Genomic DNA, 24,132 nt, shown 5'->3' with positions numbered 1-24,132 from the left:
CGTAATTGCAAATGGGCACATAACATAAACATCTTTGACCTTCCAAATTCTACACTATGTTCCGTTGTTACTTATCTCATATTTCTTTTCAATATTGGTTTATAACTTTGTAATAAAGCATTTCTAAGCAAACTCGATATAAGAATTTTTTCTTACTTCCACTAGTAGAATATGCTCCCGCAGTTTGTCGGTTAAAACCCGGGACACCCTGTATATATATATATACAGGGTGGGGCAATAACTATTACCACCTTAAATATCTTCTAATTTATAAGGTCCAGAGGAAAATTTATGTAATCAAAATTATACGGTACGAAGGGGGCTAATATATGGCGATAATAATTTTTGTCCTGGTGGAGGCGCTTCGAAGATATCAAGGTCACCTTCATTTTTTTTAATAGGTTCGGTATGTTTTTTTTCCATAATTTTATAGAGGAACTTAAAACAAGTACGGAACTCATAACACAAAATTATTGAACAAGATTAAATGTAAATGAAAACGATAAAAAATACATTTTTATATTAAATGAAATTTACGTTTAAAAGATGTACGAAATGACGCTTTATTAGTATGTTTTGTCGGAATGTTTTGATTTTGACATTCCTCATAAATGAGGATCAACTTGTTCTTCAAACGAATACATCGATGAAAATAAATAGGATTTTAAATGTCGACGCGAAGGCTGAGTGCGATTAGGATATCGTTCAGCGTATAAATTTTGCGCTCTCACTGAATTTTTTTGACATTCTCCATAAATGAGATCATTCTCCATCATGTCGACTTGTTCTTCAAATGAATACATCTTGCACGATTGACTTATCTATCGATACTACTTTTTATGTTTATCTTATCCTGTGAACTTATTAAGATGGCCTTCAAAGGGTCTTTGTTTTCATTGAAATAAGTTTACGTCACTATTTATTTTCATCGATGTATCCGTTTGAAGAACAAGTTGATCCTTATTTATGAGGAATGTCAAAATCAAAACATTCCGACAAAACATACTAATAAAGCGTCATTTCGTACATCTTTTAAACGTAAATTTCATTTAATATAAAAATGTATTTTTTATCGTTTTCATTTACATTTAATCTTGTTCAATAATTTTGTGTCATGAGTTCCGTACTTGTTTTAAGCTCCTCTATAAAATTATGGAAAAAAACATACCGAACCTATTAAAAAAATGAAGGTGACCTTGATATCTTCGAAGCGCCTCCACCAGGACAAAAATTATTATCGCCATATGTTAGCCCCCTTCGTACCGTATAATTTTGATTACATAAATTTTCCTCTGGACCTTATAAATTAGAAGATATTTAAGGTGGTAATAGTTATTGCCCCACCCTGTATATAGTTCGTTGCACAGGTCGGCTATCAGCCGTCGTAATCGTGACACAACCGTTGCGATGGGGGTGTCGCATTACCAATAGATTCACGAGGTGGTATGACCACGGCAAACAAACGGCAGAAGGCTGATTCTTGCCTCGACTTTTGGCAGGTTTCCCACCGCCTCTCCTACTATCTTCTCCTCATTCTCGAAATCGAATCGACATTTACGACAATAGTGCACCGAAATCTTCGATTCTATCATCGAGATACAATTTCAAGCAGATAAACCGTTTATTTTTACTATAAATGTTGAAAGAATAAAACTAAATGTCAGAAATATTCCACCTGATTTTATAGTTGCTTTTTATTAATTTTTATTAATTTTTTATATCAAAATTTATTTTTTAAGCAGTATTACCTAAGAGTAGCAAATAAATATCTCATCTAATTCCTGTTCGATTAACTCATCTCTCTTTCTCTCTCTCTCAAACAAGTCGCTACAACTTCGCGATTGTGGTCACTCTTAAGGTATTCGTTGACAGTGATTTCTTCCAAAATTGTGCAATCTTTTTTCGAGGAAACCTTGTTTTTCTCGCGGGCTATCACATATCTCGAACTGTTCGTGCAAAGAGAGTTCGTTACACACGCGCGCGCACAACGCTTGAGAGGAAGCCCGGTCTGTGGATATTAATAGAGGCTGAGGCCCGGTGGCGGACGCGCGCCACCGAGCTTACTCCCGTAGATATAAAAATATCGCTTTTATTTCTCTCACCGCGACGTCTCGTTGAGTCGCCGAGACCTTTTTTCCTCCTCCGCCCTTTCGCTACTGTTTGCCACACGCGTGCTTCAATCTTTCTCAGAGTATCCATTTCACCTTCCCTCTACCTACCTTCCCTGTATTATGGTTTGCAATAAGCGCAATATTAAGCTTGCAGATATGTATATTAATTCTCCAAAAATCAGTTAAAATTAACTAACGCCTTATTTTGCACGTCATACTGTGCGCAATATCGTCTTCCCATAATGCAAATCTCTAGAGAAGTTGAGTCAGAATCATGTAACGCGACTCTCTCATTGCGTTTTTGTTTCGTTCTTTTAATTTACTTTCCTCTTTTCCTCCCCAGAATATCATCTGATCTATTAGAACGGCCAGAAATTTTGACAAACTTTTATTCCACAGGAATTGAATTCATGCAACATACTCGGAAAATACACATAGCTCTTGCCAAGAGAACGTAAATTGTTCAGTGTTTTCCTCTCTTGAGAATTTTAAACAAACGCATTGATATCGGTAGAAATTAAATATAATTCACCAGAATTGAACAAATCAATATAAATTATCTATTATTATAAGCAATTAATTTGATCGCTATAACACACAATTAATTACATGTTCTAAATTATTAGGTCGGTGCATAAGTTCTTGCCGATGGGTCGATGAATGGATTTCCTCAAAAGATGACTCCTTCTTTCGACGTGGTATTCGCAAGTTGGCGGAAAGATGAGAAAAAGTCATAGAAAACGATGGAAAATACTTTGATTGATTTATGCTATATCGACTGTTTCATTTCAATAAAGAAAAATTGCAAAATCGGCAAGAACTTATGCAGCAACCTAATAAATCATCACATGATAGCATTATTCTATGCTAAAGCATTTTTAAAGCAATCATTTTAGGATATATAATCTTCTTTTATATATTTTATATATTTATATATAATTTTGTTTTATATATATTAATTTGGCATTCTTGATTTTATAGTGTATTTCATATGTGTGTATCGTGTATGTGCCACAATTCTATATTTTACACATTTCTATGCTCCCCTAATGTCCTAAATTCGGTATCATGTGATTACTTCAAAATTGTGCAACTCTTTGTCATGTAAACAAGAGAAAACGAACCCAAGTAGCGCACATTTGTCATTCTTGGACCGTTAGTTGAAGTCAACTTGACTTGATTTTCTCGGTTTTCATTTCCTCTTAAACGCGACAAGTCTCGCGCGAACGTGCTTCGCGGAAATCCAGATTGGACGTATCATTTTCGCTCTTCGACGTCGTTTGGTCAAATTATATACCCACCGCGTAGCCTACTCGGTACACCACGAGCAGCCGTGAACATCCTGCATGAGATTCGATTCACCCTTGCCTTGCGATCCGCAAACAAATCGCGCTGTAATTTCCCAGTGGCATCGTATGTAACGACGCGGATACAGCCACACGCCGGCACATTCATGTAAACGGAACTTGTGATCGTCTCGGAGGGATAATTTTAGATAACCGATGTAAAAAAGCAAATATTTGTACGCCAACACAGAACCCGAATCCCGTTTCCTGTCTGATAAGACGACAGTTAATCAGCTCTGATAAGATTCGACATGTTCGATGAATGCCTCCTTATATTTAAAGACTCGTGTTCCACTGTTTTTTTATTAACGCACTGATCCCTCCTCGTATTTCGTAAGACATTTCATTGCGTCGTAGAAGTAAAGATGACACATTGTTTGAAACTTCCTTTTCACGAGGAAGCTATTCGCGTTAGTCCACCTACGTCTTTGGCGGATCACCAACTATTGCATATCGTGTATTAACCTTTATCAGAAAAGTAAATTGAGCAAACATGACGAAAGCGTCATGTGAACCTCTCACTTGATGCCTATTTGTAAATTTATTCATAGTCCGGCTCAAACCATTTGCGCATTTTTTAAAAGCACAATCTGTTGAGCGATCGACGACGTCAATTTTAAATGCAGAATTTAATATGCAATTGCTACAATTTACAGTATTTTTCCTCGTTATCTTTGGTTTATCAGTTTAACAATGCATTTTGCGGCAAAGCATTAACATTTTTTTCTTACTTATTGTTATACTTAACGCGAAGAGTATCTTGGCACGATCAAGTAACGTTATCGCGTAGCAAAGTTCTTCCTCGTGCTGCCTCGTTAAAATTCCGTTACGCGTATAATGCCCGAGGAAGTCCAGTTTAATTAGCAGAACGACACGCCACTATTAGTTCAGCGGCACGTGCGTAGCTTCTAATGACGTCGCGAAGCCTCTTCCGAAATATTTTTCTCGCCGAGACTTTCACCTGCAATGGATTTTCCTCGCGCCTGAAAAGAGCCTTATCATCGTTGTGACGTCGTAATCGCTTAACGATACTCGCAATTCATGCCGAGTCCTTCCACGGCGCGATAACGTGACACGTTTGTGTGCGCAGTTCTCCAACGAAATATATCGCGTAACGCGAACGCCCACGCTTCGATGCCGTGAGTGCAACGATGCACCCGGTGCACTCACCATAGAATCACGGGAAGCGCAAGCAGATAGTACTCCTCGCGAGGAGAATAATCTATGACAAAACCTTGCCACGGTAAATATCGTGTGTGATCTTTGTTTCAAGTGCCTATTACATCAAGATTGCTTTTAGAGACGGATGAGCGTGAAAAAGAGATCTCGTTCTAACATAACGCAGACAGAATTTTCACGAATTTCAAGCAATTTTATACTACTCGAGTGATACAAATAATTTGTATAAATAATCTGCCACGGAATAGAATTAAAACTTTTTAATTGAATTAATCGAAATTAAAATTAATCATTCTAACAATTAATTTCTAATATTAATCCGTCAATGATTTCTCTAGTATATTTGTCGAAATCTTGTTATATTATGGTCAGATTATAGAGATATGTGAGAGCGACACATGCTGAAAGTAGAAGACGAGTTTCTGTCGATTTATGCGAATCCACGCGTTCAACTCTGGTCTGGAAGTATTTATTGCCACGAAGATCGACGAAACTTGCGTGCCGTCTGTATTTACGATAGATCATAAACCTGGTTAATCGCGCGTTAACGTTTTTTCCACGCCTTCTGCAATCACGCGTCCAAATATTTTCCTGCCTGACGGCCAACAGAAATCAGTTTGGATTTGGTTCACGAGACCGGATACTCGTGGCCACATATATTTATCCGTTTCACGGGGATGACGTCCTGCGAAGACGTCGTCGTCGACGTCGTCGAAATCGGCGCCTGCTGCTTTCGTCGTCGCGAGCCGAGGCTCGACCCGGCTCACACGGGTTTCGCAAAGGCACCTTCTAGAAATAGAACGCCCAAATAATTTGCCTCGGATTACCAGCGACGCGCGCCGGTGCTCTCTCTTCTTCTCTTCCTCGTCATCGGACGTGATTGATCCTCGTAGGCACACTTTTCCTAATTTTTAAAACGTCATTTCGAAGCTATCTACACAAATTTGCACACAAACATACTTGTTTGTGTAGATTACTATCTAGAAGATGTCCGCATTTAGAAATCATGGAAAGCAATACCCACTAATGGAGTAATCTACTTAATGAACCTAATCACCTTTCGATAACGGAATAAACTGCCATTTTATTCATCGTAATTCTATTATCCTTAACATTAAGATTTTGACGAAGAGATTTTATAAAATTACTAAACTCGGATCGAAATTCAGAGGCAAAATAACATTCTCATTGATTCATTTTATTTTTATATCCTGTATATTAATTATCGGAAAAGAATTATATAAGTACTTAAAGAACATCGAGGATAATACGTAAATATTTTGCGTATATCTTCTACGTCAAATCTGACATTCCATTGACGTATGATGCATTTCTTGGTAGAAACCGAAGAGACCACGTCAAGGGATCGACCGGAACTTATTGCGATCATCGCCGGTTACGCTAAACGGTTTTATCTGTAATCGGCGCGTCGAACTTGGCCTTCTTCGTGGCGCACCACGTGGTCCGTTTATTTTACGAGGCCACAAATAGGGCGGCCGCCCTCGGCTTTCTCGGAAAGGAGAGAAATATGAGTCCAGCGGTGTCAAAAGCGCCTCGCGCGGGTTCTCCGCGCTGAGGAACGATCGCCAATCCGATGTCTACTTTGCACTTGATGAGCACTTGAACTCGATCGCGATCCCGCTGCATCTCCGGCGTGTCTTTCGCCAAAACAATTCGCGCGGACACGTTAAGATCGTAAAACGGTCTAGCGAGAAACCCGAGGATCTTGTTTCCCTTGAGACTCGAATTACAACTCGATTTCTTGTCGAAGTGGCGCGATACATAAGAATTTCAATTTTTAACTAAAAATATGTAGGAAATATTTTTTCGTATTTTACAACGGTGGAAGAAGAGCTGCTTCTTCTCGTATTTATCACACGTGTACTGCGCACATTCTAAACGTCGCCGGTCTTCTAAACGTGAAACGATAGTTTCAGCTTTTCGAGTGCAGCGGGTATTCCACCATCAACGTTCCTTCGTGATTGGATCACGCGAATTTATAATATAATAGTATACCGATGATTCGAGACGTCAAATTTCTGACAGTTCTCGCGTGAGCTGCGAAACCGCGGTAATCGCGGTTGACATTGGCACTTGCTGACAACGCGTCTTAATAATAATGCTTGTGGCTTATAACGATACATAATCGCATGAAGAAAGTACGGAAAAAAATCGCGGAATGCCTCGCGTTTCCGCACGTTCGCCAAAAGCTTCTCGTGTTACAGCGCCTGGCATCGCCAAAACACGTCGGTGGTGGTGATGGCGGCGGCGGTGGTGGCGACGACGAGTCCGACGTTTCGCACGTAGTTGGCAACGATTTCTGCCGATGCGCGTGAAATAATTTGGCGTTTGCCATCGCGTTACGTAACGTACATGTCTCATCAAGATCGTAATACCAAAACACACTCGATCGGATCTCATGGTCGCGAGAAAACCTGGGTCGTAATACCAAAAAACGCGAAATAATCGCGCCGAGTTTCCATTCTTTCCCATTTTTCATCAAGGACTAACGGCACAGAGAGAGAGAGAGAAAGAGAAATACATGTCTATCATGTAAATTATAAATATTAAATAATGATTTCTCTCTCTTAAGGACACGAAATGAGAGATTTATTCGATGCATGTATACTTGAAGCGAAAGAAGAGTCATTAAAGTGTTAACGAATTGATAACTACTGTATTTCTTCTGGATAAGTGTATTTTAATTATAGAAAACGAGCAGCGTATTTATATGTATTTATAATACGCGTTTTGTTGCATAAAGTAAAAAGTTTTCGCGTGATCTCGATCTCCATGTCCTAGTTTCTGTATCTATGATAATTTCGATATTTTAGATCACACATGAGGCGCTTATAGTGTAACATGTGCTGTCACACTGTCGCGTATCCACTTTAATCTTTGATTTCAGATTTCATTTCCGAGGACAAGTCCTATGAGAGATCCCGTTGCATTTCACTTTCATCTCGTTCTTGCCTGAAGCTCGTTATCGTTATCCGCTTCCGCGTACCAGAGATTCACGGACTTAAATTTTCATTTACGTACCATACCATAAATGGTGAACTTGTGTCATAAATTTTGCAATAAAAATCGACAAGAAATGTACAATATAATAATTTTAAACAGTATAATATAATTTCAGACAATGATTTAATAATTTTTACTAATATTTATATTTCAGTTTTATTTTAATAAGAATTGACAATGAGAAATGCTAACGTCAGGGACAGCTAAACGTTAGAGCGTCAAACTTGGTGCTGCAAACGCGAAACACTTGGATCCACGATTCCGATTGGCAGACGCGAAAATTGATCGATCCTTGTGCTGAATGAAAATTCTATTCCGCGCGAGTTGTGGCAATTGACATCCCGTAATTGAACAACACGCGAACGCAAGACGCAAACAAGAAGAACATCGATAGAAGCGAGTGTGTAAGAGCGCACTGTAGTTTCTCTTAATTTTATATTCGACTATTTCGCGTGGTGATATTGAGACCGATTCCCTCTGTTGAACTCTTCGACTATCGAGAAGCGTATGGAGAAGTGAACGACAAGAAATAGTAGATGAAAATAGCCATATAAAACATCGCTATATATAAACGGCTGCAAGAAATATTTTTACTACTGCTTCTGCCTCAGTCAACTTGAGATCTGCTTCGAGTGCCTTTTTGAAAACGCTCCTTCGAACTTCGAAATTCTTCTTCCACCATATCTATACTTTAATTCAAGACGCACACACATGCGGTAATAAACGACAATCAGGATACAAAAATAAATAAATAAAAATCTTGCACATCAACAAAATTTTAACGAAAAATGACAATTTCTAGATCTCTGTTGATTTGTCATGTCACGTACACTATTGTGTCACCTGCACGCGATATTATTTCACATCTGAAATACGTTTTATGATTTGGATCATTCATGGATGTTAAAACTTTATATTTTATATTAATAGAAAATGTTTTACGTACTAATACTAAACATAAAGTAGTTTTTAAATATTTTGTTGATACATAGGAATATGTTACGAGTTATAGAAGGGATGCGTTACGAGAGATTATCATGAGACCCATATTCACTCGTACCCCTCAACATATACACATACGCAATATCGTATTACTATTGATAAAAAGTACTTGGAAATAAGTGTCACCGTGCCGGCGAAAAATCCAACGTGAGACTGGAGACCAAGTAGATGACCTAACACTGACTCACCTTCTGCACGATGAGCGGCGTGCCGAAATCCTTGCCGCCTTGCAGACGGAAGCCCCAGGCAGACCCGTCGAACCTGGACAGCTTGACGCTGATCAGCTGTGCCATATCACTGTCTGGCTGAACTACTTTGGCCGTATCGGAGCAAACGAACAGATGAACTGAGAACGATTTCGTGAACTACGACGGGTGTTGGCAAACGAGCCCTTAGCTCGGTTTATCTACTTGAAGGTATCGCGACGCACCACCAACGACCGAGTCGACAATGTCTGTTTTGCGGCTGTTTGTGTGTACGTACTCTGTAAAAGGAGGGGGTATATATGTCGCGCTCTCCTGAGTGGAACGTGAAGCGGACACGTACAACACACGTTCCTGAAGAACGCGCAAACCGGAGTAAAGGTATAAGAGGCGCCGAGGACGGTCAGTCGGGCAGCGGGGCCTCCTCGCCACGCGATTCGGGACGAGAGGAGGAGTACGAGAGCACGGAAGGAAAGGGAAGGTATAGCAGGAGGGAGACAGCAAAAGAAAGGAGGGAAACGCCACAACGTGGTGGTAGAAGACAGGTGGCGGGGATATGAAGAGAGGAAGAGAGACAAATTTATTGTATTCTTTGTATTTGTATTGACCAAGAATTTCCTCAAGTAACACAACATAATGAATATTATATATAACATAACATAAACAAAATGAACGTAACGATATCTTATTAAAGGTATATCAGGCTCTAATTAATCGTGATTTAATCGATATGAATGACTCAAGAGATTTCTAATTAACATCTGAATTTTTTCAGTAACAATTTGAAAAGCTTCAGCTCTGATTCTGAACTTGAACTTGCTTGAATCTGAAAGTATCTGAATGCAATATCAAAGCGACGTTTTAAAGGTACGAAAGAAACGAATAAAAGCTATTCTTTGCGTTGGACATTAGTTTGGCTGGGTTTTTTTGTAATGTCTGAACCATTCGCACGAGTCGTCTTTGTTGCAAAGCTAAGAAATGAAGACAATCGAGTTCTGAGATGAGGCGTAGAACGCATTCGCAATGAACGATTGAAGCGACGTCGTGCAAATAAAACGAACGTTTGAGGAAAGGCATATCTTGTGCATTTGCAATTAATTAAATTACGAAACGGTATCGTTATGCTCTCCCGAATGAAGTACTGCACAGCCGAGCGTGTCCATGGACATCCGGTGTATTCAGTGCATCGTGCAAGGTGTTTCTTATGTTATGACAGTGAGAATCAAGGGGTGGAGGCAATAATATATAATATCGCAAGCAAAGAGAGGAAAGAGAGGATCAGATCGAAAAGGATGGGACAAGTTACCGGGAATGTCGAGTTGCCATCTCGATGACCATGACAGAGAAGCGAAACATACGTTTATGTTCCTTCTGCTCCTCCCTGCTTCTAATCATGTTTCTCTTCTTTGGTGGCTTTGTTCAATGCGATCCGATTATCTCAAAGCGGCAGTATTGCAGTGAGTAAAATAATTGCGATAAAATTTTGAAAAAACCACTAAAATTAATTTCTAAATAAAATTTTATAAATTTTTCTATAATCTTACTGAGGCATTTATAAAGAATTTTATCTTATTTAAAATAGGTCACTTTAGTATATATAACTTTTTGATAAAAATAGTTAATTATAAATCATTTAGAAAAAGGAAATTTAATTTAATGCTATTGAAATCCGATTTAAAGTAGAACTTCAATTTTCTTATCTCGAGAATTTCACAAAATACATAACATTAATAAGAAAATATTATTGCTTTAAGTTTTTTGTATTTTTCCTGATTTATAGTTTTTCAAGTTCCTCTCTCGAATATAGAGCTCTTTCGTTCCAATGTCACTTTCGTCATTCGTCGAGGCGTTGACATATAAGAATGAATTAAATCTCTTGAACGAAAAAGCATGTTGGTATCTTCTCTACCTGAAAGATTCTGATGTATGTATGTAGAGAATATATGCAATGGACCTTAGTCATCTTCATCGATAGGTCGCATAGGACAGGATAGGATAGGTCATGAATGGAAACTCGTTAAATAAATCCTACTATGCTGTCTCATGCCTCTGTTATTAAGTCTGTCAACAATCAGGCATGAATTTGCCGAAATTGATGCGTGTCACAGCAACACGACGACACGCATGAATTATGTTGGGGAAGAATCATGTTCCCTCTTTCCATCTCCCGTGTAAAAGAAAAAGATTGCAAAGGAATTCTTCTTTTCGTCAATGTAAAATTAAATATCTAATTACACTAAACTCTCTTCTCGCATTCCAATTAAAATAGATATTTGTTTTTAAGGTTCTTGTGATATCCGACAATATCACAATCGCTCCCTCTTTTTCGATTAATTGTATCAATTGAGACGATTTCATTTTCTGATTTTATTTTATATTTTTCATTTTTCTCAGTGATTTATGTTTGAATTATTTTAATTTCTTGATTATACTATTCCTAAAATTGGGAGAACAATGCAATCTTCTACACAAGACTTGTCAAAAGTCATCTTTAAGAAATTACGGAAGAAACGCTTTGATGGATGTACCCAAGTCTTCGGCGCTACGTCCGAGAGCGCAACGGCTGCATTCTGCGCCGGTGGCGGTCACGAGGACGCGAACTAGTTCGTGAATCATGCCTAGAATGCTTTACATAAATTGCTCGGGGCCGACGTCACGATCGGGAACCCTAAACAAAAAGGAGTGAGAGGAGGAAAGACAGAGAGAGAAAGAGGGCGGGGGGAGGCAGAGAAAAAGAAAACGAAAAAGAGGTTCAGCAGCCAAGAAGGCAGACGTGACTCAGCCCGTCATACGCATACGCGAGACGCGATTAACAGCGGTCTCGGAAACCCCGGAAAGGAGAAAGTATGCCCTGCGACACGTCCGCGGAATCACCCGCGGATTTCCGATCACGCGGACTCATCACGCAGGCGTTTACTTGGAAACTTATCTTTCTGGGTCAACTTTGATCATCCTGCATACTTGGGAATCCGATGATCTCCTTGGTATATCCACATATCGCGATATCATGTGCATATTAATTTATAATGACTTTTGTAAAATATCCTAAAAATATGATTTTTTGTTACCTTAAGAAGAAGCTACAAGCGCAGCATCAAGTAAACAGATTTCGAAAATTATGCTAATCATGAGGTTCATCAGCCACTGGACTCAAATATTAATGTTAACGCACGCGTCAGATGTGGACATACACTACTTTCACATATTTACTTTCTAAATCACTTTCCTTAAAAACTAAGTGACCATTTGCTACGCACAATTACGTATCTAACTAACAATAAGAACTATGCATCCATCTGTCATATTTGATTTACTGGACATTTTACAGAGCGATATAAGCCATAACAGAGCGCATATTGATGTAAAATAGTAGGTCATACATTAAAGAGTAATACCTAATTATTCTGACGTGACGTACATTTTTTTAATTTGTAATTTACCGGTATAGAAAAACATACTGCAATGAGACAGTTACGTTTGAAGAAATTCGCATGGACTAATTACAGATATTTCCTACATGTTTCAAAACGTCAAGTTTTATGCAGCTAGATATTTATTGAATTATTTGTTCCAAATGTACATTTACGAAAAGAGACTAATTTCTTTATTGCAATATATTGCCGAAACATTTTCTGAAGTGATTTAAATACGTTCACACATGTGCAGTGCTTAGAATTGTTACACCCATATGTTATAACATTATATTGAAGATGGTGTAATAATATTCTTTAACATGTATGATCAATAATTTATATATCAATAATTTAGCAAATATGATGTTCTTAGCAATTTTCCTGATATTCGAATATAAATTCAGAAATATAAGACTAGTTCATTTTTCAAATATGTTGATTCCTCATATATATAAACTATCATATTATAATACATTCTGATCATTGATAGATTAGTGGCTGATGCTTCGAGTGCTTCTGTTATCCACAACACTTAACGCCGGTGATTTCTGAAAAATATATTAAAGAAGAAATTAAATTTTTTTATCTTTGCATCTGATTATAATAGTTTTACTTAATATTGATTTAATATAATGCAATATTGTGTTATGATGATAATAATTAATTGCAATTTATAAGCAATATTTCTATCAATAATCTCATTAAAAGATTTTCTTAAACAATTAAAACTTTTTAGAAATATATATGCGATTCAGATTTCTATCGACAAACTGTTGAAAGGTGCCAAAAAGATGCTTACAGTTCTCTCGATTACGTCTTCCGCTGCATTAACTTTGGCTGGTCTGGCGGGGATGCCTCTTTTTGGTTCTCGCTCCATTTTATGAATCATCTTATAGACGCTCGAGTTCATCAGGTGGTCATAGTTTGGTAGGTTCGTTTTCTCATACTTCTTGAAATTTACTCTGAACAGTTAATTAATTTAGTTAATTAATTTAGAAAAATAGTTTATTAAAATCCTGTTTCACTCTTGTAACCATTTTCATGAATGATGATGTATTTCATTTTATATATAATTTGATTTTCGAAATCCTTTCATTATACTTTATTCTTACCCCATCGCTTTACCACGAATGACTTCCGCTTGGCAGGATAGCACTTCCGCGATCATCTCGTCGTTGAAGAAGTCATTCGGGCATCTCCATCTGCGGCCTTGCGTAAGTTCGAGCTGCTTAGCCTGGGGCCAGAGCTCCTGCGAATGTTTTCTGCCTCTCTTGTGCACCTTTTGCTGAAAGCAAAAAAAGCTTTGAGTTAAACTTTGTTCGAGTTCACATGTTTATCATGCATACAAATGGATGATGTTTCTTATGTTTCGCGCGTGTGCGCGCATATATATTAATAAAAACATTATTTAAAAACGAGAGTAGATAAAGGAAGTAGAGGTAGGATTACAATTGTAAGAAAAATGTGATTTGTTTTATCGTGCATTCACGTAATTAAATCACATATTTAAGGGTCTTGAGAAATAGGATTGATTTTATTTATTAATATTTAATTTGAAAATCTTTCTCATTGAAAAGGGCTCTTAATAAATTTTAGAATTGACATAATTATCGCAAGCAAAAGATAGGGATAACACAAGTGCACATAATAGAATTTATAAATGTTTAGATGGGATTTCAATAAGATTGTAAAACTATATATTTTAACAGTTTAGTAATTGTTTCTGTAATTTTTTAACGCAGATAACATAGATAAACATGGAGAGGAAGAACGCGAAACATTACTCATTTCATTCTAGGTGAAATACATAAGACGGGTCATTTATCGGGATACCTGCAATTCCTGTATAACTTGGTCTTTTGGTGACAGTTTAAGATCTGGTTCGAAACTTCCTATAATATCACCACATTATTTTTTATAACAACGTTTTACATATAATTCGATTATTCAATGTAGAAAGTAATAATGTACTATTTTATCGCGGAGAATATTAATTTATTATGAAATATTGATTATTAAATAATAATCAATTATAAACTAATATGTTTAATTATCTACACAATTGGTTTTGTAAAAAAAATTGGTTAAAATTTAATAGTTAAGGGGATGCTGGAGTTGCTAGTGAACTATTTTTTCACTATAGCGATGGTAATTGCAGTTTCGAAAATTCTCTTTATTGCTTGTGCAGAATAAAAAATCCTTTTCCACAAATGAAGTATAGATAGAAAGAAAGTCCGCTCTACAGGACTTTATATTCAAAATGGAAAAAAGTTATAAAAGACAAATGCAAGTTTTTAACTTTTTTCCATTTTGAATATAAAGTCCTGTAGAGCGGACTTTCTTTCTATCTATACTTCATTTGTGGAAAAGGATTTTTCATTCTGCACAAGCAATAAAGAGAATTTTCGAAACTGCAATTACCATCGCTATAGTGAAAAAATAGTTCACTAGCAGCTCCAGCATCCCCTTAAAGTTAATAGTTAATGAAGAAATATAAAAATAACTTTGAGAGTTACCGTGCGATGGTGTCGGACTTGGCGATTTCAGCAGCTTGGTTTCATAAGAGACGATGAACTTCTTTACCCTTCTTCCTTCTTCGTCCGCGCTCTTCACGGAAATCATACCGTCTAGTTCCTTCATTTCTGCTTCTTCTTCCTCCATTTCTTCCTCGTCGTCACTGGGCTCGATCATGTGCGGTGTTGACCTCGATGACGCCTTTCGCTCCAAACACGCAATCTCTTCAATGTAATCATAAGTCTCAGTAAATTCCTCGTCCTCTTCATCGGTGTTCTCTTCCTCGTCTTTCGGCTTTTCTTCATCCTCTCGTTTTGATATATTTTCTTCTAAATGATAACGAGTCAATATTAGCATGTTTTTTAAAAGAGGAAGCGAGAAAATCTAAAATTCTAAAAGAATGCTCGATGTAAAAATATTTAACTAGTAGAATCAATATTAATTTGTAGAAAAAAAACAGAGTTAAGTAAAGTAGAAAATAAATTAGTATCATAGGATTATTAAATTTATATTTAGAAATACATATAAATTTTTGAGTTAAAAATTATAAATAACTACAGCAATTTGTTTGGTTAAATTCTTATTCAATCCTATTTATTGACAGGAACCGTTTTTCCATGATGAATAGCGTTCATCGATCAGCTATTAAATTTAATCTCACGAGCGAACTGGCATCCGTTCAGGATCAAAGTTGCGCGACAACAGAACTTGGAAACACGTCCGAAGAATAGTCGTCAAGGTCCACTCTGGCTATTTCGATTACGATCACGAATCTTGGTTACCTGACAATTCATGACAGCCGCCGTTTCCGTTGCCAAAGAACCCTTGCATGCCGCTCAGCTCCATAATCTTGTGCAATTGGTCAGATACGATCCTCAGATGATTCTCGATCTCACTCGGTAGTTGTTTCAGAGCAAGCAATTGCCGCTGCACGTTCTCCAGTTGTTGCTCTAGATTGATTTCTGTCGACACCAGCTCTTTGATCTTCTCGGCTTTAGCAGCTGGATCCGTCGTCGAGACGCTCGAATCCTCCTCGGCTGTTGCGGCCTCGTCCTGCGTGGATCCCGCCGCGCGAGATTCAGGACGATAATCTTCCTCTTCGGATTCGATTCTCTTTTCAGCACTGATTTCGTCGATCTCGTCGCTTCTCATTTCTCCTGCTGCTTTTGATGCGGGACGTGAATCAGATTTCCCTTCTTGATCTGTTTTACATGTAGGTTCCGGTGTTACGGTTGGAGTCGGAATCTATATTACCAGAAAGATAACGATTGTAGAAATATCTCGGGTAAACAGTTAAAAGATCTTGTGAGAACTAAACAGTTCATGAGAGATTGAAATTGGAAAATATTTGCCTATTGCGAAACAAAACTTAAAATTTTAAAAGCTATTTTTATTTGAACACAATAAGTTTTTTAATCTGCAAAAATATCGTAAATTGTTACTTTATTGCGAAAAATTTATTACATCAAATTGTTAATTATTATATGTAAAATATGACGTTATGAATAGTAAATAAAGGAATTATTAGATTTAAACAATTTAAAAATTATTTAATTAGAAATTATACATTTTTCTATTCAGCTGCACAATGAATGAATTGGTCAATTACATGTAACTCATAACTCCGATAATGCGAAAATATTAGCTTACTACATCCATTAATATTTTATATATATGATCACGCTTTTATCTTTATTATCTATTTGTTCATTTTTGATAAATGTTATAAATTTTTAAAAAAGTAGAAATTCCAAATTAAATGTGTATCTTAAATTATTATATACTTACCTTTCTCTGTAAAACAATGCATATCTTGGGAATATTCTATATCAAATTGCTTGTAATATATACTTTATATACTATATTTTGATTAAATATATTAAAGTAATATAAATATTAAATATAATTACGCACGTGTAAGTCATGTATAAGGAAGTTCAAATATAAATAACAGTTTCAATACTAGTTAATATGTATATATATACATATACGTATATAACAATATAATATGTATATATATAACAATTTTAACAACAATTTAATAACTTAAGACGTTTTATACAATTAAGGAATCCATGTAGGGAAAAGTTAATTACATAATTACTCCACATATTGGATCGATCTTTACATGAAATACTTTGCATCCTAGTTATTTGTTCTATAATAAAATCAGTAAACACTCATTTTAATAAGAGAAAAACAGAACATACTACATTGAAATTCGAGCACACATTATCATGAAACACTTTTATACGTCATCAGGCGATGGTCTAATATCTGTAATATAAGTATATTTATTATAATATAAATTTTTTAAACTATAGAGTAAAATACTTAATTCGTTTTAAAATAAATGACATTCATCCAAAGCTACGTACAATCATATAAGCACGCGTAATGCTCTGAATTAACAAACTGACACTTAATTTCTAACTAAATTCTAATATGATTCCAGAATTAAGTTCCGGGCCGCATACAATCATTTCCATAGTTTTAATTATACAGTCTATAACATCGAAACACAGTACAAACATCATTGGATACTTGTCAGACCAGATGATAGATGTGGACTACTTATACATGTACAAAAGGATGATTGAGGTGCATGGTACGAAAGCGTATGCCACCAGCCTCGTGAAATCAACGCCGATGCGGTTCGTAACACCTTGATACAGAATCGTCGGTACAAACGATAGCCTCCGACTGTCGTGCTCAATTTCGGAATCAATCTTCCCAATCTTTTCTTCGCAGACGTCGCTGTATTCTGGATTTTCCTCGGTGACCTTGAGCGAGAACCAAGGCAAAATTAGATTCAAAATACTCTTCAGAGTACTCCACCAAGTAGGAGTAGGAGTGAGAGAGACTGATTCTCTTCTGAAGCATCTCGATAATCTTCTGCTTCTGCGGTGAAACACCTCGCTAGAAACGTAATCGCCGGTTGATTTAAGGAGGCTTGACACAACATCGTTCTCCTGTCCCGCATCTTTGGATCTCGAGAGCCTTCTACTACCGCGATGGAAAACCTCAGCGGAAACGTAATCCTCAGCTGATTGCAAGAATTTTCTGAAAGTTTCGTCGTCGTCGTTTTCGGGAACGATATCTATAGATTTGCGTGATCTCGAGAACCTTCTGCTACCACGATGAAAGACCTCGGCGGAAACGTAATCTTCAGCTGATTGCAAGAATTTCTCGAGAGTACTCTCATCTTTTTCGGGGTCAATATCTATAGATTTACGCGATTTTGAAAGCCTTCTGTGGCCACGATGGAAGACCTCGGTGGAAACGTAATCTTCAGCTGCTCGCAAAAATTGTTTGAGAGTATCGTTGTCCTTTTCAGGGGTAATATCTATAGATTTGCGCGATTTTGAGAGTCTTCTGTTGCCACGATGGAAGACCTCGGTGGAAACGTAATTCTCAGCCGACTGCAAGAATTTCCCAAGAGCGTTATTGTCATTTTCCGGGACAATGTCTATGGATTTACGTGGTTTCGAAAGCCTTCTGCTGCCTCGGTGGAAAAGTTCGGTGGAAACATAATCCTCGGCTGACTGCAGAAGTTTTTCAAGAGCGTTATCCTCTCCCTCAGGCACGATATCTATGGATTTGCGTGGTTTCGAGAGCCTTCTGCTGCGGCGATGAAAGATTTCAGCAGAAATGTAATCCTCAGCCGACTGCAAGAGTTTTGAGAGGTTGTCTTCCTTATCCGCCATCTCGTCCGTGTGTTTAGGTGAGATGGAACGCTCATCAGTCTCTCCAGTCGTGACCAGATCGCTGGTATATTCAAGCACATCGTCGTAATCATTTTCATCAATGTTTTCTTTGTCTAGATCATCGGAGAAGCTAACGATAACGGCAGATTTTCTTTGCAATGGACATGATGGACCATCCTCGTGCCATTCAGAGATCTCTATATCGCGAGCACATTCGTCATGCTTCCGTTCGTTTAGGACTGAGTCATCAGCACCTTTGAAACCACATTTGACTTTCGATGACGTGGTGAAGAGATGACCTAGACTGTTCTTCACGTAATCCATAAAGTTCGCCAATATTCGCCAACTTCCTTTCGTGGACTTTGATTCATCTTCCTTCTCATCGGTTATTTTCGGATCATTGACAAACGTCTCCTTGACGCATTCGAGAACAGGACTGACATTTTTCTGGAGAACATTTTCAAGGTAGTAGCCCTTGAAACTTGAACGTCGCCTGCGAATCTCTGGCATGCTCATTGGTTCGGAAACGTCTGGTTTCTGCAAGAAGAACTCGAATAACTTCGTCATCAGGGACATCAGCTTGATGCTTTCACGCTGCAGATAAGTCGCCAGATATTTTCCTTTCATCCTAGTGCGTTTTATTCTGGAAATGGCAACGCGAGTCGGCATTGGTTGCGAACAGAGGTGCTCTTCGTCGCAAGCAACGCAGGAGCAAACGTAATCATGAAAGCCGCTCTCCAGACAATCATCCTTGAAGGATGGTTTTGCTTTGATCTCGTTATGTCTGCCGTTGCTGGATCTTCGGTAGTGACTTGGCTTGACATGGACCAGCTTCGGTTTGCATTTGTATGTCGCGCGATGCATCGAATGATCTTCGGAAGGGCGAGTCTCGTGCGGATCGAGTTCTGCAGTGTCGATATCAAGGGAGATAGTCAAACACGGGGAATTCGGATCAGACATGACGGGAAAACATTCCTCCTTTGGTCTGGTTTCCATTTCATGCATTTTTACCTCGAACGATGCCGGCAGTTCCGGTGTCTTAACACTTGCTTCCGATCCTGAAGGTAGCAGACCCTTCTCCACGAGACGCTTGATGACTGTCTTTTTATCTTGCTTCTTAATCACGACCTTATAGGTTTCAACGTCGTCCTCTTCTATTTTCTGCTTTTGCTTCGGTGCTGGTACCGGTCGCTGCGGCTTTTGTAAGAAGGTAGAAGCGCGCTTCAACTCCTGCACCCGCTCAGGTTCGGCTGTCGCAATGTGCTGTAATTCTTCCAGTACCTTCGAGCCTTTTAGAATCGTAGCTCGCGGTCTCAACTTCTTGAAATTTACCCTGTTAGCCACATCGAAAACGTGAAAAAACGCAAATTGACACTACTATTGTCGATATTATTATTTGCGATATAAAAAGTAAAATAATAGATTATCTTGGCATTTAAAAAAAAGTAATATGCAAATATGATTTTAATATTTCCTAATAATTTATAGAAAAATACTTTTTTGAAATTATTAAACGTATGAGAGAGCATATTGTTTGAGATATCCAATAATCATTAAAATTTTGGATAGTTATTAAAAAACTTTTTGCTTGAAACTATGTATATGAATAAGAAGAAGAACGCAATAGTGTTTCTTAGTCACACAATGGCACCATAAATTCACAGGACAATCGTGAAAATATACCCCAGTAATCCTTCATTGGACAAGAGTTCCTCTTCCTCGAGAATTAGCTGTGCAATTTCGTCATCCGTGAGATTTTTGTTGGGCACAATTTCGCTGTTGGCGTCTACCGGTTTCTCCTCCGCAAGCTTCTCTTCCTCCTGCCTGATCTCGTCCTCAGCGGACAACGGCGCTGTTTGCTCGACGACGGTCTTCTCCTCCTTGTACCGCTCGATCACGGTCTCTTCTTTCAAGATCTGTTCTGGGAAGACCGGCGGTAAGTCTGCAAGCTAATAAGCAAACTCGGCGTCATCATCTCACTGCGATTTTTTCTGGTACACCATATCTTCTTAAATGTCAGACAAATACAAGATCAAAGGTTTATCCCGACTGAATTGAGGAAATTATTTCGATGGAAAAATCCTAGTTCTCAAATTGTTCGATTTACATGCAGGAAATAATATGTAAGTCTAATATATTAAACTATAATACGTTACAATCTGTTAGTATAATTGAAAATCGCTGTAATAAGTCATATATTTTAGGAATCATGATGTTCAAAAATTTCGGCAGTAGACAAATTTCTTTTAGAAGAACATCTCAATGTTTTAAATTAGGTAAATTAAATTAAATTAAATTTTTGTATCTTTTATAATGAAATATACCTTTAATATTTTATTCGATTCTCATTTAATGAATATTTACTTCTTGCTCTCTCTTTTTATTATTGTAGGTCGATTTTGAATTTCAAGAGGATTTCATAATCTTTTTTTTAAAAAGGGGACAAATTTTTGTAGTTGAAAAGCCAGACGTGAGGAAGTCCACCTTTTCAAAGATGAAAAAGAGCCGAATGCAGGACGAGGTGACGATGGACGTTGAGGAGCCGCATGTAATTTTTGTTAGTCAGGAATGTAGCAGGGATGCTGTTTACCTTTCATTTCACGGATATACTCACGGCGATCTTATATGGGACGATGTTCTCTTCCGATATCGCCTCGGCGGCCTTTCGTACCTCTTCCTCCCTGCGCAAGCAACAAAACACAGCAAAACCAAGGAGATAGACTTTCTCCCGCTCGCGGTGCGATGCTCGCGAGTGCTCGGATTATACGCGCGGATGTGCGCCGGGATGCACCGCGCGCGGATTTTGGTGGCTTCAGCCGCGTTCTACTCTCTAGGCGGCTGATCTCGCGAATGCGACAAACGGCAAGAAACGGGACGCAAACGGGGCGGCTCAGTAATAAAATCGCCGACCAATGATAAACAGATCTCTCATTCTGGGTCACCTATTTATAGGTGTCGCAATGCATTGCCACATACGTAGCTCATGCGCCGGGATATTCTTACTGCCGTCGAATTATTATCGAGAGTATACCGGCGACAAGTGACGCACGCCGCCTCCTGTACATCGTTAGCCGCGAGTTCCCCTTGGGGATTTATTAAATTTGTTTATAGCCTTCGACTTATTACGCACTGAGTTACTAAATTCGATCTCGATAAAGCCAAATATAAAGTAGCCGAAGGCATCCGCCAGTCTTGGCGGTTCTTCCGTGTTTTCTTCTTCGCAGCCAGTTTCTTCGATTAAGACGTAGATTACAATTTCTAAATAACTCTGTTATGATGTTGTGCAATTGTGCTACGACGATGTTTATCTGTTTTGACTTAACAAGAATATTTATAAAATAAAAGGCAAACGTAATTTTATACACGTACGAAATTAGGAAAAGTAAATACTTATTATTGAATTATTCAGAAAATTTAATTTATAAAAAACAATTTTGAATGCTGCAAGAAACTAGATATACTTGTGCGTACATTTGCAATTGTACACTCTATGCCGCGAAAAAGCAGAAGACTCGCTGTAGAAAAGATGCGATGTATATCTTTGATTTCTTTCTTACTCATTCATCGACCCTCACGAGAAGCTTACCTTTGTACACCTAGGACGAAATTATTGCCAGCATGCATAAGCTCCTCGTGCGCTTGTCCGTGTGTCAAGTTGCTAATCGGCTGATCGTTCAATCTCACTATAACATCGCCGACTTTTAAACCCATACATTCGGCCAAACTGCCTTCAGTGACCTATAGATTATTTTCGTACATATTTTATATTTTGATTCCTTTATAAATTTTATTGTATTTTACTCAATTCATTTACAGCTCTGATTTTTTATTTTTTAACTTTTTTCGCCTCTAAGATCACAAAAGTGATGACAACGTTATCTTAAATTGGATTAATACTTTTCGTCCAAAAATGTATGGTATCTAGCTTTAAAACAAAGGCATTCTATCTTTTTATTTTATTTTTTATACGCAAAAAGACGGACGTTTTAATAATTTTATGGATAATAGACACGTTCTCGTGGGTATTTCATAATTCTTAGTAGATAGAAGAAATAGTAACTCACTCTGATAACAGTAAGCGGTTGTGGAAAGTCGCTGCCACCCGCTAATCGAAAGCCCCATGGTGTGTTATCAAATTTTGTGAATTTTATGTTGATTGCCATGACGTTTTACATCTGAAATTATGTTTCATTTGTCACGTTTGATATACTTGGTTTTACAGTTTTATAATAAAATTTCAGTGACATTTATGTTAACGGAAGTTTTTTACAGATTCTCGTCATTTATTTAACCAAGTTATAAAAGTAATGGAATAAATAGCAAAACGTATTTGAGAAATCTTATGATGAATATTTGAAATTACAATTCATAATACTAAGTGTGATTAAGAGAAAAACTAAATATAATATTATGAATAAATCCAATTACTATTTTTTTATAATTACGCAAATGAAGTAAATTAATTGACAATTTCAAGTATTATTAAACACATTGTATTGTTGTTCTTCTTTAAACTATATTCTTCTTCTTTGTAAATATTTTTAATCGGTAATATTTAATTTCAGGTTTGGATTAGGCGCAATTATATAAGATTTAGATAAAACGAGACTCTGGCAACGCAATACGACAACACGAACGTCAGTTACGGGCTTTTTGCAACTCCAGGTGCTATTTTAACATTGTTTACTGAATGCAGCAGGCAAAGATAAATATATCATACCAATGGACGATAAAAATATGCGTCATTTAGAAAGAGAGGTCAACGATTTCTTCTGCTGCACAAAATGCCAAGGTAAATCTATATGTAGATCATAGTTATCATAAATAGTAAATACAATTTGAATCCGGTAATAGACTAAGCGAATAACGTGAAATGACTTGACCGCACAAGATTCCCGGTGGAGCGATTTCTCCCTTCCTTTATCTGACGGGCTTTACTCTCGACCGTCTCGCCACGAATCCGCGTTATGCACCCGGAAGCGCCGGCACCCGAATATAGTGTCTCGGTATGACTCGGTGGTGACCGACATGCCATGTGGGTCTTACTTGATGGTGTATTACATATGTATTACTTGCCGAGCTTATAGCGAGCCTATAAGTCTCCAAAGAGAGAATCGCGGGGTAGTTGATTAATCGCAGCGCGTGGCGCAGAGAAAAAGAGAGTGCACGCGGTATAGTAGCCGGGACTCACTGCACTCGCTGCTGACTGAAACGCGCGAAACGGCCGCTGGAAAACGGCGAGTCCACGGCGACTAAAACGGAATAAAGTCGACGACGGCAGGACGGACACGCGGGCCGCTCGACCCCGGCCGTTGCCCGGTGCAATGCGGCCGAAACGGTGTCACGATAAGCTTTGCCAGAAGGTAAAGATGCAGCGAGCTTGCACGCTGCAAATACTACGGCACACGAGCAGCCGGTGATGCGGCGGCTCCTGCCGGCTCGAGATCTATTTACTGATCGATCTATATTGGATTTGAGCTTCGATTTCCGGCGTGGTGAACGCCCGCCTCCGCTCAGCTACAAGCTTGCAACGAGTCTGAAGTGGAATGATGCCTTTAAGACAGTCTATACAAGCGTGCGATTTTGAGGATTCTTTCTTGTTTATAAGTAATAAAAAATAAGATTTACATTAA

The 24,132-nt window shown here is 37.9% G+C and overlaps 2 protein-coding genes across 8 annotated transcripts in view; both read right to left on the bottom strand.

Moving 5' to 3' along the window:
• LOC105275764 (PDZ and LIM domain protein Zasp) overlaps positions 1–10,310 on the bottom strand; it is a 35,373-nt gene extending 25,063 nt beyond the window's left edge. The window contains exon 1 of one of the 7 annotated variants that reach the window (XM_026971736.1): positions 8,851–10,310. In XM_026971736.1, the coding sequence (XP_026827537.1) occupies positions 8,851–8,955 (105 nt within the window). In that variant the 5' untranslated portion in view covers positions 8,956–10,310. The remainder of the gene's footprint in view (positions 1–8,850) is intronic. The other 6 variants (XM_020030419.2, XM_020030416.2, XM_020030417.2 and 3 more) reach the window with 6 other exon arrangements.
• Positions 10,311–12,158: 1,848 nt separating this feature from the next.
• LOC105275765 lies at positions 12,159–24,090 on the bottom strand. Its single transcript, XM_026972071.1, has 14 exons — positions 23,576–24,090; positions 22,564–22,674; positions 22,086–22,237; positions 21,114–21,180; positions 20,183–20,448; positions 17,367–19,832; positions 17,047–17,062; positions 16,581–16,586; positions 15,575–16,037; positions 14,795–15,121; positions 14,112–14,170; positions 13,391–13,563; positions 13,078–13,240; positions 12,159–12,826 (listed from the first exon to the last, which is right to left on the bottom strand). The coding sequence occupies exons 2-14, from the start codon at positions 22,660–22,662 to the stop codon at positions 12,770–12,772; spliced, it is 4,314 nt and encodes a 1,437-aa protein (XP_026827872.1). The 5' UTR covers positions 22,663–22,674; positions 23,576–24,090; the 3' UTR covers positions 12,159–12,769.
• Between the last annotated feature and the right edge of the window lie 42 nt (positions 24,091–24,132).

This window comes from Ooceraea biroi, chromosome 8 (genome assembly GCF_003672135.1).
Source record: "Ooceraea biroi isolate clonal line C1 chromosome 8, Obir_v5.4, whole genome shotgun sequence".
Classification (NCBI taxonomy): domain Eukaryota; kingdom Metazoa; phylum Arthropoda; class Insecta; order Hymenoptera; family Formicidae; genus Ooceraea; species Ooceraea biroi.
This window is presented reverse-complemented; position numbering and strand designations above follow the sequence as displayed.

What these genes read in the sequence shown, in the direction of transcription:
- LOC105275765 (XM_026972071.1), bottom strand. Translation starts at nt 22,662, where the DNA reads ATGGCAATCAACATAAAATTCACAAAATTTGATAACACACCATGGGGC. An exon ending in TTCGTCCTAGGTGTACAAAG is followed by an intron (nt 21,181 to 22,085) that starts GTAAGCTTCTCG and finishes TTGCTTGCGCAG; the next exon opens with GGAGGAAGAGGTACGAAAGG. An exon ending in ATTCGTGGTAAAGCGATGGG is followed by an intron (nt 13,241 to 13,390) that starts GTAAGAATAAAG and finishes TTAACTGTTCAG; the next exon opens with AGTAAATTTCAAGAAGTATG.